The sequence below is a fragment of the Lissotriton helveticus genome, chromosome 8 (assembly GCF_964261635.1).
Source record: "Lissotriton helveticus chromosome 8, aLisHel1.1, whole genome shotgun sequence".
Lineage (NCBI taxonomy): Eukaryota > Metazoa > Chordata > Amphibia > Caudata > Salamandridae > Lissotriton > Lissotriton helveticus.
Window position 1 is genome coordinate 345,545,811 of NC_136069.1, and position 16,044 is coordinate 345,561,854.

At 51.4% G+C, this 16,044-nt stretch overlaps 1 protein-coding gene across 1 annotated transcript in view; it reads left to right on the forward strand.

Annotated features, from left to right (window-relative positions):
* Positions 1-14,080, forward strand: part of POMP (proteasome maturation protein) — a 47,351-nt gene extending 33,271 nt beyond the window's left edge. Inside the window, exon 6 of the mRNA XM_078657128.1 lies at positions 13,851-14,080. Within this exon, the coding sequence (XP_078513254.1) occupies positions 13,851-13,918 (68 nt within the window). The 3' untranslated portion in view covers positions 13,919-14,080. The remainder of the gene's footprint in view (positions 1-13,850) is intronic.
* The last annotated feature ends 1,964 nt before the right edge of the window (positions 14,081-16,044 follow it).

Here is a 16,044-nt window from a genome sequence, read left to right on the forward strand (position 1 = left end):
CCTTCATGCATACGGTCTTAAAACATTTGGGCAGCTCTTTCGTCTGTGTCTTGAGTTCTGATTTACAGCAAACCTTTGTTTCTGAGGGATTTGCACCCAGTGTTCTGCCTTGCCAGGAACCCCCACCCTCACGGTTACATGCTCACAGTGTACGTACAGTTGTATGACCACAATTTCTGTTTTTGTCCAAGAGTATTCCAGTTTCTATCCATGAGTTGGTTTTTTTAAGGATTCTAGAATATGCCCTGCTGAAGAGGGATCACTTTAAAGACTTGTGCTGTCCTTCTGATGATATATTTCTCTCTGTTGGAAAACGAGTATTTGTGAGGCCTGCAGAAATAACATGCTACATTTGTCCTTCACTGGGAACCAAACACCCAATTGTAGCGCCTGACTCTCGGAGGGTAGTGTTGCAGAGCAGTCTGAGGCTTACTCCAGGAAGGTGGTGTGGGCTAGTATTCGCCATTTGCAGGTGCACCGAAATAACACTCAATAATTGATTGTCCAGTCTGTACTTTCCTTTATAAAAGTAAGAGTACATTAAGCACACACACTACTCAATACTATGCACCAATTTACAAATATACATAAGCTGTTGGAATTACTTTGGGACATTGCATCACAGCTCCACCCCTCCCGCAGGGGGGTGGGATTTAGTACCACCACTCCCCATGTACGCACATCATCCTGCCCCCAATGCAGTTAGTTGATCATTACCTGGAGCGAGGGCCCTGCGCACTGGCACTATCCCAGTGGCGACCCACCCCATTATCTCAACCAGTATTTATTCATAGGTAACCCTGCCTTGGTGAGACACAACCCTAACTGAGCATTTCCTACTGACCATGAAGTATACACCTCTACATCTTAAGGGCTAGCAGTCTGGGTTCTTCACCTAAGTGCAGCAGCAAGAATACATGTTTAAGCATCACTTTAGAATGACAGTACTCATCACATTTGTGGCTCATTAGAATGCATTGCAATTACAGCCCACAAAGGCATCACAGATGAAATCACGGGATTACGCATATACAGCCAAACACCCTAGCAGGAATGGTTGGCCACATAACCCCACTTTGTTTATGACATCACCTTACACAGGCACTTTACATTACACATGTGACCTTCAGTCCCTTTAAAAGAAATAACACTAGTAAATGCATTAAGGGTGCAATTACACCTCTTCACCTCCAGGGGATGCCCTTCTCCAGTCATCCCCAACTCAGCCCTTCACGCATTTCTCCATACACCCTCAGCTGTAGAACAAAAGTTCCATTCCAGAAGGTGTTAACATGCTGGTGAGCCCACGAGAGGGTTATTTCTTGGAAGTCATGCAACAAGGGGGGGTAGCTGAACTGTTCCTATAGAGAGAGAAAAATAGGTTGGCTGGCGTGACCAAAGGTGTGTGTGTGACACCTTGGGGCATCCATTTTGTTGGATGTAGTTGCCTCACACACCCAGAAGGGTGTCATGCTTCATCATCGGCGGTTGCTCCTCGTCGGGGAGGCGGTGCAATCCCCGACGGGCTCACCTCAAAGAGGGGCGCTTTGGCGGAGATCTTTTGTATCCAACTGCCTTATGGTGGAGTGGGGGGGTGTGGGCAGGGTAGCAAGTTAGCCTGGTGAGGTGATTAAAATGTAGCAGGGGGTGCCGGAAACCACTTTATTCTGGGGGTCCCCCTACTGCAATTAAAAGCGTGAAGCTAGCTCGCTAGGGATCAACAGGTTAGGTCGAGTGACCCTAGAGGAGACTAGAACAGGAATTGGTCGACATGTTTCTCGCACTGGGGCTATTACCCGCGATTCATCAGGACCTTGAAAAAGTGAAAATAAATAAAATCAACAACATGCTAGTGTCATGTGTGTGGTGTTGATATAATTTACCTCTGTGGATAATCCTATGCCTAATGGTCGGGGACTACTTGCCACATGAGGGATCGGCGGGTCAGTACAACGGGGTCGAACCAGTTAAGTGTAGCTCAATCTGCCCGTGTCCGTGTGGGTGCACCTACCCATCTATCCGAGCTCGGCGGAGATGGGTAGGTGCACCCACACGGACACGGGCAGATTGAGCTACACTTAACTGGTTCGACCCCGTTGTACTGACCCGCCGATCCCTCATGTGGCAAGTAGTCCCCGACCATTAGGCATAGGATTATCCACAGAGGTAAATTATATCAACACCACACACATGACACTAGCATGTTGTTGATTTTATTTATTTTCACTTTTTCAAGGTCCTGATGAATCGCGGGTAATAGCCCCAGTGCGAGAAACATGTCGACCAATTCCTGTTCTAGTCTCCTCTAGGGTCACTCGACCTAACCTGTTGATCCCTAGCGAGCTAGCTTCACGCTTTTAATTGCAGTAGGGGGACCCCCAGAATAAAGTGGTTTCCGGCACCCCCTGCTACATTTTAATCACCTCACCAGGCTAACTTGCTACCCTGCCCACACACCCCCACTCCACCATAAGGCAGTTGGATACAAAAGATCTCCGCCAAAGCGCCCCTCTTTGAGGTGAGCCCGTCGGGGATTGCACCGCCTCCCCGACGAGGAGCAACCGCCGATGATGAAGCATGACACCCTTCTGGGTGTGTGAGGCAACTACATCCAACAAAATGGATGCCCCAAGGTGTCACACACACACCTTTGGTCACGCCAGCCAACCTATTTTTCTCTCTCTATAGGAACAGTTCAGCTACCCCCCCTTGTTGCATTACTTGTACCTTACACGGACACATGCTGATACTGGACCTTCCACCCCCTTGAGTGGTAATTGGTGCCCGTTGATCGAAAGATCACTCTCCCCTCTCTTTGATTACTATTTCTTGGAAGTCCCCAGGACACTTAGGGTGGGACTTTTCTTCGTGCTGGTGTGAGACTGCGCTTCTCCAGGAGCTACCCACGCGTCTTTCCCAAATGAGGGCATCCCCCCTCCTCTTGGGACCACCAGGCACCAAAAACGATGATTTCCTCATGCCTTGCAAAAGCATTATGGGGCGCTTCAGGCTCCTTTCTATGAATATTACATTAGCGGCTCTCCCGCTGTGCTGGGGAGAGCTGCGATGCCGCCGGCCTCACACTGCTTCTGCCTGCCTCGGTGGGGGGCCCGGTGAGTTTGTTACGGCTCGGGAGCCCCGCCCCAGCTGCTCATGCCACTGGCAGAGACACGGTTCCACCCGGGCCCCTTGCGCAGACTACTTGGGTTTGGGGGCCTCGGTCCCACCCGGGACCCCCGCATGCCTTCTTCGTTGAAGTGCAGCCCAGGTGTCCACCCGCGGCTCCCCGCCCGGCCAGCACCTTTGCGTGCTGACACAGGAGCTGGTCCTACTGTTCTGCCCGCTCCGGTGGGCAGACTCGGCGCGATCCAGCCTGGTCAGTCCTCGGGGGATTGCGGCTGCTCTCCCCTGGCCTCTGCCTTCTCCACAGGGGCCCGGGGATGGGGTCCCAGGCCCCCGGTCATCGTCTGAGTTTTCGGGGACTATCTTCACGGGTAGGGCGACGGAGCTTCCCGACTTCTCCCTCTTCGGGGCCTGGGGATGAGGGTCCCAGGCCCCAGAGGTTTCTTCGCGGGGGGGGGGCGATAGGGCTCCCCGCCGCCTCATCACCGCACGGGCCCCCGAAGTTGGGATCCTGGGCCCCTCCCCCTGCTTCACGGGGAGTGCGACGGTGCTCCCCGGCTGGCCTTCTCCCTCTTCGGGGCCCGGGGATTGGGTCCTGGGCCCCAGAGTTTGCTTTGCAGGGGGGCGCGACGGCGCTCCCCACCACCTGCTCACCACATGGGGTCCGAATTGGGATCCCGGGCCCCTCCCCCTGCTTCACGGGAGCACAACAACGCTCCCTGACTTGCCATCTCCCTCTTCAGGGCCCAGGGATGGGGCCCAGGCCCCAGAGTTTGCTTTGCGGGGGCATGATGGTGCTCCCCGCCACCTGCTCACCACACGGGGCCCGAAGTTGAGATCCCGGGCCCCTCCCCCTGGTTAATGGGGAGCGCGGCGACTCTCCCTGGCTTCATTGTGGGCAGGGGCCAGGGTGGGCTCCTGGCACCGCGTGGGGCACCTTCACAGGGTCGCGCTCCCCGACTTACATCTTCGCTGAGGCGCGAAGGCACTCCCCCCCCCCCCCCCCCCCCCAACCCCCCACCTCCATCTTCGGCAGGGGCCAGGGTGGGCTCCTTGCCCCCTTTCAGGGCATTTTCACGAGGACCGCGACTGCGCTCCCGGGAACCTGACCCACCCCGGGGGCATCTCTGATACCGGCGGTGGAGCTCCACGTGCTTCGTCGTCTGTCTTCTTGGAGGTAAAAGGTCGCCTACCTTCCGGGGGGCTATCTTGGCCCCCAGGGGTCCAATCGGCTTCATTTTGGCCTCTTCTTGCTCCTGGAGGTGCTCCCCAGCCACTGGGAGCACTCTCCTTCGCCCTTCTTGTCTCCAAGAGGGTGCACTCTGCAGGGAGCGGTCTTCACTGACTCCCAGCACTAGCCTTTTGCCTGCTCTCCTCTTGGACCTCTCTTCCCCCTGCGCAGAGGCCCCTGCTTCTGTGCACTGGTCCTGGTCTCTTCTCCTGGCGCTGTTCAGGATCCTGGTGGCAGTCAGGGGGCTCCTCCTTCCAACTGCCCTTTGCGCCAGGCTCCAGCACCTTCTGCCTCGGCAGACCACACCCCAGAGAGAGCTTCTCTTCCTGTGCAAGCACTTTTTAAAAGTTGAGGAGGGGACTGGCAGGAAGTCTCTGTTTGTCCTATCAAACCGCGACACTTCACTGCCCCTGCTCCCTCCTTCTTGCCCAGCCTCTGGGTTTGTTCAAGATGGCGTCGTCCAGGGACTCTTGCCACATGGTCTCTGAAAAAGACCCTTCATCCCTCGCTGCCTTCCCTCCTTGGTGCAGCGTGGTGCCTGGCACCCAGTGATAGCTGCTGATGGATGAGCCTGTAGCCCCACCCATCTTCTTTTGGTTGAGAGGAGGTCTTCGCTCTGGGAAGAGCGGTCATCAATCCAGGCTACTGTGGTCAGCCCCCAGCCAGGACCTGGTTATGGCTGGCTCAGAGAAATATGACAGTTCTGGATGACCCAAACCAGTACAAATGTGACTGGACTGTGCAGAATACATCTTCTCACACCCGTTACAGTGGACTTTAGTGTGTGTCTGGAATTTCTAGGCCTTGGGAAAGTAAAACTAGCACATGTGCTCCCTATCCCCATAAGAGAATAATGGAATACACACTGTAAAGCACACTGACTTTCCCTGGCATGTTTCTTCCCACTGTATAAAGCCTATTCCATGTCACCACCCCATTCTGCATAAGTCCTGCCACACCAGTCTATCTGCACCTGCTCCTTGGCTGTGCACGCTAGCAATCTCCCCTACTCAGCCCCTACACGTGTGTGCACACACATGTACACATGTGTCTGCATGTAACCAGCCCGGTGTCCCTTACTCCAACTGCTGCACAGTGGCCTGGTCAAGCCAGGGGACACCAGTAAAATCCCCATGCAGTCTTTCATTAGGAGTTCACTGTGGGTGAGTCCCAACTTATGAGGCTCCCCCCAGTAAAAGCTCAACAATTAGGTGCTCAAAAAGCAAAAGATCCAGGTGGCCTAATGTGTCAGAACCAAATTCTAACACTCTCCATATGACTGAGGGGCCGTTTGTGGGAATTGACAGGCCCATGATCTGTCTGTGTTGAAGATCTGCACACCAACCATCAGGGACTCATTTCTGTTTCTTTGGTTGTCGAATGCTTGCTATCCTCATGGGTAAAAGCTAATATTGTGTTCTTTGGGCATATAACAGCAGTGTTTTATTTTCAAAATATGGAGATGCTCAGTTCTGTTCCTTCCGGTACATAGAGCTTTAGATATGGGAACTGCCTCTCGAACAACGTTCCCCCAGTCTTACCAAATTATGTTCTTTTTCTTGTCTCCTTACTCTTTACTGGCTACCTATTGAGAAGCACACGCAATTCAATGCCCATAGTATTATATAAAAGCAAGGGGCTTCTAGTTTGGCTGCTTTGATGTATCTGTATCTGCCTACTAGAGCCCTTCACTCAGCCGATGCAAATCAGGCCCTTATACCATGCATTAAAAGAGCCAGAATGGGAGGAGACACTTTTTGTGCGCTGGCTCCAGCCCTAAGAAACACTTTGCCCCCACAATTAAGGAAAATCTAGCATCATTTGGACTTCCAAAAGCAGCTAAAAACTTAGTTGTTCTCAGCCTAGGTTTTCCTTGGCTTTATTATGTTGTGTTTTTGGCATGCTGTATGGTTTAACTCCGTATTGGTGACTAGCCCTGAGAAGCCCTGTTTCGGTGCAGCTATGCGCTTTATAATGCATATTTGCTAAACAAAAGCTAGATCTTCCCAGGAGACAAAAGCGTGTGCCATAGTTGTGTGAAATAATTTGGGAATTTCTAATGACTGCAAGTCCTTATGCTTCCACATATAGAACCTTTCATCGCAAAACATACAGTACAAATGTTGGATCCTTTCTTGAAAGAAGCAATGGAGTTTTTAGGGGCTACCCTCCTTCTGGATTGTTTGAGCATGAACATAGGTTCATTGTGCTCCTTCTAAAAGTCAAACGATCCAGCAATTCCAGGATAATTTGATAGATCTGTTTTGATGTTGATGTCATTACATATGTTTTGGTAAAAAAACCCTTCTCTCGAATCTCCGATTACTTTTGCTTTCTTCAGCCCAGAATCTGCTGGGCCAGCGGAGAAAGATTCTCCCTCCCCTGGCTTCCATTACTGAATTTGAGATTTTGGGTCAACAAAAAACGTTCCTCCCTCAGTCTCACCTTACCTCTCTGTGTTCTATTATTCTGTCCCCTTTTCTGGAAGCCCTTCATTGTGGGAGCTGATGTTACTACTTTTGCATTATTTTATAAGGGAGACCAATCTGATTTCCAATATAAATATTTTTTAAACCGATTTTATTTGTCAGAGTAATGCATACAATGCAGATCTCTGAGTCCCAGAGACAACTGCCGCTTATAAGATAAAAAAATTGACTTTGACGATTTTGCCCATTTATAAACAAAAGAATATGAAAGGCAATACAAATAAAATCATTCCCTGCATAACAACCAACATCCCCACCCCTCCCTCCCCTTCCCCCAGCGCAGTGTCTCCTTATTCCGGAAAAATATATCACAGACCCGGACTGCTATTGATCTACACAAGAACTTAACGTTCACAATACCATTTCCCACCAGGGAACTGCGAGCAGCACAGGGACATAACGTAAGGTATGGGAGAGGCCAACAGGCCACTCTGGGTCTCGGCCCCGTCCCCCCTGCGGCGGCTCCAGCTCAAGACCCAGATAATCCGCCCAGTGCCTCCAGATCTTAGTGTTTCCGGGGGCACCCTCTAGCTTCAAAGATGGGGAGTTCGAGGCCCATACAGAAGTCCAGCCCATTTTTCCAAATCGAAAATGAAGGGGCAACAACCACCTTCCAGGCTCTAGCTATATCCCTCTTCGCTAAAGGGAAGCCTAGGAGCATGAGATGTTGCTTATATATATTGCCCCCGATCTCTTCCATCACATGGAAGGCAAGCTTTGGTGAGCTGGGAAGCTCCCATCCCAATACCTCAGAGAGACAAGCCAAAACTCCTCTCCAGAATCGTGCGAGCGATGTGCAGTGACATATGGTGTGTAACAGAGTCCCCTCCTCGTGCCCACAATGGCGGCACACTGGGGAGGCTACCAAGCCCACCCTCCAGAGCCTAACCCTGGTAAAATAGACCCGGTGGAGGTATTTGAATTGAATCACCCGCAGGCTCATTGCAATAGCTGCCCCTCGCGGGGATACCAAGGCTTCTGTCCAGACCTCTTCCTCCATCTGATCCACATCTCCCTCTCAGGCCACCCGCAAATGCTGCAACGAGGGGGAACAGTGCGTGACCAAGGACTGATAGATTTTAGAAATCTTATGGTCTAGTAGGTCTCCCATAAATATCTTAACCTCTACTGGGCTGATCTCCAGCAGCGAGTCCAGGCCCTCCAAGCTAGGGGAGATAGCATGCCTAAATTGCAGATATTTAAGAATTGCGTCTTCGGCATCTGGTCATCCTTTTGGATGTCTTGAAAGAATACTAAAATTGTGCCCAGCATAACGTACCCCAGAGTAGATATCCCAATGTAGTCCCAGTCTCGAAACCCAGAGAGATTCAGCAATTACGGAAAGCGGCCGTTGTGCCATAATGGGGTCTCCCGAGTCAATTTATTCCACCAGCAAATCCTCCGTAACGCCTGCCTCCAGAGCAAAAACAATCCACGTGGGAGACGGAAGGGGACGCCTCAATGGAGCAGAGTAAAGAAGAGTATGGAGGGAAAAGTCCCCCATGGAGCGCCACTCCACTGCATACGCCGGGTCCGCTCTTATGTGATGCTACTTAATAAGACCAAATATCGGAGGTTGCCAGCCCCCCGCAATACGTGGAAAGGAAACGCGTCCGGATCTCCACCTTCACCGTGCTGCCAGTCCAAAGAAACTGTCCCAGGACAGAATTCACCTGCCGGAAACACCGTGAGGGAATCGGGTAGGGATGAATTTGTAATTGATACAACAGTTGTGGGAGCGCTACCATCTTAAAAATGGCAGACCGGCCGTAGATGGACAGGGGCATGTGGGACCAGGTCTTAATATCCTCCCAACCCGCTCTCCTACAGGAGCACGGTTCCGCTCCCAGGCCGTGGTGGGGGAATCCGACAAAAATACCCCCAAATATTTCAGGCCCCACTTACCACCTGTACCGATGACGCCCAAGGACATAGCTCGTCCGACTTCCCAATAACCACAGGGTGGATTTCCAAGGGTTCATATACAGACCTGATGTTTCACCTAAAATCTGCATGATACACAACAACAGGGGGCCCTTTCGTTCCAAGTTGGTAAGAAAAAACAAAATATCATCTGCATAAAGGGCGATGCGATCGGAGAGACCATGCGCCCATTCAAAACCAGACACCTGAGCGTCTATCCACACACAGGCAGCCAAGGGTTCCATTGCTAGAGCGAAAAGTTATGGGGACAGCGGACGCCCCTGCCTGGTGCCCCATCCGATAAGGAATGTAGAAGAGATGAAGCCCTCGACCCGCACCGATGCCGTCAATTCAGTGTATAACAGGGTCGGGTAGGACACGAAACGTAGTCCGAGGTTCAGCAGGAGCGCGAATAGATAGACTCAACTCAAGGAGTTGAATGCCCTATCCATATCCGCAAGCAAATGGTTGCCCGTTCCCCTAACCCTTAAATCGCCGCGACAGCCACATGTGCCCGCCTAATATGACGTGTTGCACGCTGGGGCATGAACCCAGCCTGGTCTGGATGAACCAATAAGGTTATGTGGGGGCGGAGGCGGTTCGCCAATGCCATAGCTAATATCTTTGCCTCCAGGTTCAGGAGGGAAAAAAAGCGATACGATGTGCGCTGTTCCGGCGGTCTACCGGGCTTATGAAAAAACACTATTTCTGCATGTCTCCAGTCACTGGGCAGATACCCCCGGTCCCTGGCCTCCTCCACCACCCTATGGTAGTGGGGCCCCAACTGCTGAAAATATATTTTTTAACTTTGCACGGAAAGCCATTAGGGCCCGGCACCCTGACCGTGTTCAGATCTCCTAGGGGTGCCCCCAGCTCCTCTTCAATAAGTGGACCCTCCAGTTCTTCTCTAACTTCATCTGGCAATGCCTTCGGTGGCAGATCTGCCATAAAAACGGTCAATGACTTCCGGCACAAGGCACTCCGTGGGGTCATATAATTAAGCGTAATACTCTGCAAAACTATGTGCGATAGCCAACACGCCAGACAAAGGGAGCCCATCTAGCCCCAGAACACCTCTGGAGGACCTGGGGGTGAAGCGAACCCTGACACAATCGATGTAACCGTTTACCAGATGATTTGTTGCCCCATTGGTAGATCCTACTACGAGTAGCCAGCCACACCTGGGCTAACAATAACTGATGCCGAGCCAGCTCCCCCCCCTTCCCCTCCGGGCGTCTCGAACTCGGAAATAGTAGCTTCCGCATGAACCAGGGCCTCTCTACGCAGCAGCACAAAAAGAGATGTCCACCCCCCGAATGGTGGGCTTCAAAGCCTCCCAAAGAGTCCCCGCCCCTGAGACCAAACACAAATTAATAGCCAAATATTGATCAATGGCATCCTCCAGACGTTCCCTATTGTCCTCCTTCTGGAGATTCCAGACGGATAAGCGTCATCGGTACGGCCCACAGGCGCCCCCCCCCCCCCCCCCCCCCCCTGCTCGTAGTAAGTGTCACCGGCGAGTGATCGGAAAGTCCCCGCGGGAGGATATCCGCCGCCACCACCCTGCTGTCGAAGGCCCGTGGAACAAACAGATAATCCAGGAGGGAAAAAGAACTATGAACTGCAGAGAGATACGTGTAGCCCTGTGTGTTACCATGTATCCTGCACCAGGGGTCGACCCAATCGAGACTCATCACTAAGGAGTATAATTTAGTAGGGTGGCGGGCCTCAGACAGACACCCGTACCTCCGTTTGTCCCTGGCCACATCCATCACATCGTTCCAGTCCCCTCCCAACAACTGCCATGACCTCCGGTATATCCACCCACAAGGTCATAATCTTTTCTGCCAGCCCCCAGGCAAGGGTCGGGGGGGGTATAGACACTCCCCAGAACCAAGGTCTCACCACCCACCGTGCCCTGCACAAACACATACCTGCCCTGAATATTCCCCCAGGTCTTAACATGTCTGTATACAATTCTACAGTGTGTTAAAATAGCAACCCCTCTGGAGCCCCTCACGAATCCGGAGTGAAAGACCTGTGTAAATCCAAAGCGGTGGAAAGATAACGCCTTAGTCCCCATAAGGTGGGTCTCCTGCAACAACAATGCATCTGCGCGAGCGTGCTTGGCCGACTTCAGGATGGCCCCCCGTTTAATCTTGTCAATTGCCCCTCTAACATTCCAGCTAAGGACTCTAATACGACCAGAGGCCTCACGTGTGTTAACCAACATTCCTGTGCCGTGCAGGTCCTATACAGTGCACTGACCGCATCAATAATCTTACACATAAAATCTCAGAGTCCAGAACCCCGGTAGACAGTGCAGCAACCCCACAAACCACCCCCCAAAAAACTCAACCCAACAACACCCCCACCCTATACCTCCAAAATAGTGAAGTACCTGTCACAGCAGGCAGAGCAGGCTGACCCCAAGAGGAGGTCCCACCACTCACCCGCCAATGGATCCCCAAAACACAGTCCATTATCTATTGGCCTCCTCTCCTTCTGTGGAGCCCCACGAAGAGACCGGCCATTACACACGCTTCTCTGGTCTATAAGGAAAGTTCAGGTTCGTAAACGTACATGGTCATCCTAGTTCAGTCCGCCGATACACGTGGCAAAGAAACGGACCCCTCTCGAGCCACCACAGACTGCGAGCGACGCCTAGACTTTGACCGCTTTCCCCCTCTCCCCCTCGGCCTGTGCTGATTCCGGGCAGGCCCACCCGAAGACTAGTCGAATTCCCTTCCCGGGGGGGAGTGAGGACGCAGGCTCACAGTTTCATTTGTCCAGTGGAATACCTCCTCTGGTGTATCAAAGAAGTGGGTGCAGGACTGATACACCACACGCAGCCTGGCCGGATAAAGCGAAGTGTAGGGGAGCTTAAGTTCACGGAGGCGGGCCTTAGCTGCTAGGAACGACTATCGCCGCTGCTGTACTAGCTTAGTGTAGTCCGGAAAGATTAAAATGCGCGAGTTGTCGAACAACAGTGGTTCCCTGGCCCGGCCCTGTTTCAGGATCGTGTCCCTGTTGTGATAATTAAGGAGCTTGGCGATGACAGGCCTCGGCCGGGCCCCCAGCGGGGGGGTCTGCATCAGGGCCCTTTGAGTACGCTCCACCACAAAGCAAGCCGACAATTCCCCAGTGGGGACCCAGCCTCCAAGCCAGTCTGTAAGGAATCGCTCCATATTCCCCTTTTCGCAATCTTCCGGGAATCCAACAAAGCGCAGGTTATTGCATCGTGCCCTCCCCTCCGCTTCCTCCACTGTCTACGCCAGGTCCCGTTGTGTAGTTTCGAAGGACGATACTTTCTGTTGCAGCTTCGCAACCACACCCCCCACGCCCGAAATTCTCGAATCAGTCTCTGTGATGCAGGCAACCGCATTCCTCAGGTCCTGGCGCAGGATCATCACGTTTGAGCCGACTGTCCTGATCTTGGCCTCCAGAGCGTCTCTGGATTGAGTAATGGCGGCCGCACTGTCAGGTGCAGCATTTTGCGGCGACTCTCCCTCTTCCGGGCAGCGCCGCTGAAGCCTCCTGGCCTGTGAACTTGTCCATCGTGCTCTGTTTAGTCGAGCCGCCACCTGGCTTGTCTCTGGTCATAGTTGCCCAATCGCTGTCCCCAGCCCCGGCTGAGAAACCTCCAGGGGTGGTTATGCAGTCGCTCCCACGGAGGTCGGGGTCCCACACCCGATGGTGTCTAGATGAAGGCAGGTCGCCCCACAGCCTTCCACCCCCCATCCAGCTGGCCCAGTGGAGCCCCCCGGAGCCACCCCCGATATGTGGCCCCCACCTGGCGGCCGGGCACGACCGCCGAATCCCTGCTGACACCTCCTCTGAAAAGATTAAGGAGGGCCGGGGGGTAAGGGGAAGAGAGACAAGGAACACCGGGGCCCCAACGATGGACTTGGAAGGTTACTCCCCACCGCAACCCGACTCTGCTGCCAAAATCCCAGATATTCCTCACCAGCCGTGCCAGATATTTGCCCCCAACTAGGGCCCTTGCACAATCCGGCCGATAGCCGGTCAAGATGGCTAGACAGTCTGCGGGGGCCAAACGAGGGAACCCAGTGGGTCGCTCCAACCTCGGGAGCCCTCCCGTGCACTGCTGCTCAAGGTCTTCCTCCCATTAACGCCGCGCACGCCGGGTCAGACGGCTGCAGGCCCCCCCTCCCTGCATGGCCCGACAAGACACCGGATCCCCAGTGGGCACAAACACTCTGAGCAGGGGAGAGATACGATGGGGCAGGCAGCACGGCCGTACTCGCTCACTGAGAGCCCAAGCTGGAGAGGCTCCGGCGGTCCCGGGCTCCCTCCATCCACTGGGAGCCCCACGGGCCGCTGCCGGGACGAATTTGCGGCCTCAAGATGGCGACCGGCCGCACGATCCCAACACCTCCGCCTGCACTGCACCGCGGCTCGGTCAAGCTGCCGTCTATGTCCGCACCCCCGCGGGGGACTGGAGGGCTGCCAATATTGCGGGATAAGCCCCACTCAGCACATCTCTGCTGTAGCCCGCATTGCCGCCCACACGAGGCACACCTCCACTGTTGCTGCTGTGGCGGCCAGGCAATACGGCAGGCAGGTACGCGACACCGCGGCTCCGGATGAGGCCGTGTCACAGGGAGGCTGCAGATGCCGTCGGCCGCCGCACCTCCGCCGAGAAACCCTCTGCAGCGCCCAAAACTAGCTGAAAGGGCAGCCCTCAGCAGTCGACGGTGGCAAGACGGACCAGGGACCACATAGGACACCGGAGTGGCAGGATAAATTGAGGATTATGGTGAGGCTGGACGGAGCACGTCCCCCATGCTGGCTCACCAAGTCACGCCCCCCCCTTTCAATATTTTTTAATATAAATGTTGCCTTTAATTCAGCATATACCCAGCATGTGCCTAGTTCAAACACATCCACCTAACGATTTAGTATTGTGTGAATAAATTGTGGTTTAATTCTGTTAGATGTCCAATATGACTGGCAAACGCTGCATAGTATTTGAAAGTATAATTGGGTGTGAAATAAAACATTGTGTAACTCATCTAGTGGTGCAACTCCAGCTACTTCAAAAACTCTACTTTTTTTTTCAGATCCATCCCAAAGTGAAATCATGGGGGAGCCACATGTGATGATGGAATACAACCTTGGCTTACTGTAGCACACATTTGTACTTTGAAATTTGTCATTTTTAAAGACAATAATGTATGCTGTTTAATGCTATGACTATAATACAGAGGCATGTGACAAACCGTATTTGTTTACTATATGTCGGCGTGGCTGTTTTTCTTCTGGTGTCTTCTAATAAAACTTCAAAAAAGTGTATGGATATATTTTTCATGATCTTTAATATTTTGTCAACTCTTTTGAAATAAGTTGTGTACTGTGACACTCAGTGCTTCAATTGTAAAGAATGTGTACCGGTTCCATATCTCTACTCAGAAGCACCTTGGCCAGTGCTATTAAAATTCTACACGCCGAATACGAAGGCTGCCTCTTTAAGTGCACTACCATTCACTCCCTCCGTGTTGCATGTTTCTGCTTATTCCCTGTGTGGCGGTTTCCCCGTCTTTCTCTTCCCTCTTTCCTGTTTGTGTGTGATCCCTCTCTTGCACTCCATAATTGTCTGAGAAAAAATAAGCGCCTGTGGGCCTCGCCTGCAAACACCGGCTCAAAATAAGCACTGCTAGCAGTCACTAGAAAGTTGCATTTGAACTAATGTATACTTTTTTAAAAAGTAAAACGAATGTCCAGGATAAGGCAGACAACTTTGTATGTGTATATAAAGTCTGCAAAAGTTCATTCAGAAAAAAAACAAGGTGCGATATCGCAATGCAAAGCAGCGGTATTTCCCCTCTATTAGCTGGGATCTTCTAATGCCAACCCCTCCTCAATTTACAAAACTTTTTATAGGTTTTCTTTATACATACTTCAATGAGAGTACAAGTGACAGAACCTGAAGCTCGGATAGCGGGTGCACATCTTTCTCATGAGGAAAATGAAAAAAATCCTAAAAATATGTACATGAAGTGTAAGCTCCCAACCGTTAAGCTAGTCTTTTGTGAAATATTGCCTTAATAGTGCTAAGAACTACAATGAAGTTAAATACACCAAAAGGCAAGAAGTGACAACAAATTAATCCGCATGGAATCAGCTTTTATGCTGATTTCAAAGTAATTTCTCAATCCTACACACTTGCACCTTTTGGAACACTTATATCAAATGATGGACCTCAATTTACTTCATTATTCAACTCACAATGGCAACGTTTGAGCTTAAATTCAAGATTGCTATCATTATCTTCGGGAAAAGTTCAAGGAAAAAATGGGGCAAAGGCAAAATAATTTCGAGATTGTTAGTTCTACATCCTCCATAAATACCTTTAAATCAGGACCAAATACTATTGCCATCTAAATCAAATCTACTGTTTATTTTCTGCAGCACTTTCATACGGTCTCTGGTGTGATCTATTTCTTCATGGCTGCTGAAGGAGGTGTTCGATATATATACCGAACTATTACATTCTGCAAATATGACAGTTCTCTGGGCCTCTAGCTGATCTGATAATAAGTCGTTAACTGAGGGCAATGGTGTTCACTCCCTCCTCTAAAAGCCTAGCGATGGCTGGAACTTCAGGCATGATCCGTCCAATCCCATTAATTAGGAACAAAATGGCAAAAAAACGCTTTTGCTAAGCTATCCTTTTTTGAAGAGAAAGTCTGCTTGCAATGTGGGGGCTTGGCTGGAACAATGTAAGGTACCTAAATGTTAATATGTCCTGACCACAAGGCAGCCATGTATAGGCTTGGTTTGATACAAATTATCTCCTGCACTGTTTGTTGGATTGGGTGTGAAAATGCAGAACTCTGAAGGCACCCAAAATGAATATGGTAACACAGAGAGGGTTATATCATACCCACTGTGTCGTAGAAAGATGTTGCTACTTAGGAACGCTCATTCCATGCCGCGAGCAGTGTCAGCAATATGGACTGAACCAGATAAGAGATTCTGATTAGGAAAACTGAAACCAGTTTTGCTCATTGGTATCCTGACAATAATGTTGTTGCACACAACAGGGAGGTGCCCATGAAAAAACAAATCAAGGCAAAATGCTTTTTTTGATGGCATAGCACCATGTCCCTTGAGCATTGGTGGGCAAATGGGTGCAAATCCAACAGGAAGAAAGGTTGACATTAGTTGGTAGTTTTCCAAAAGGTGCAAATATGTATTTACCTGGGTGGGCAATAGGCGAGGTGCAATTTGCTTTGTTGGGCCAACCACCTTTCT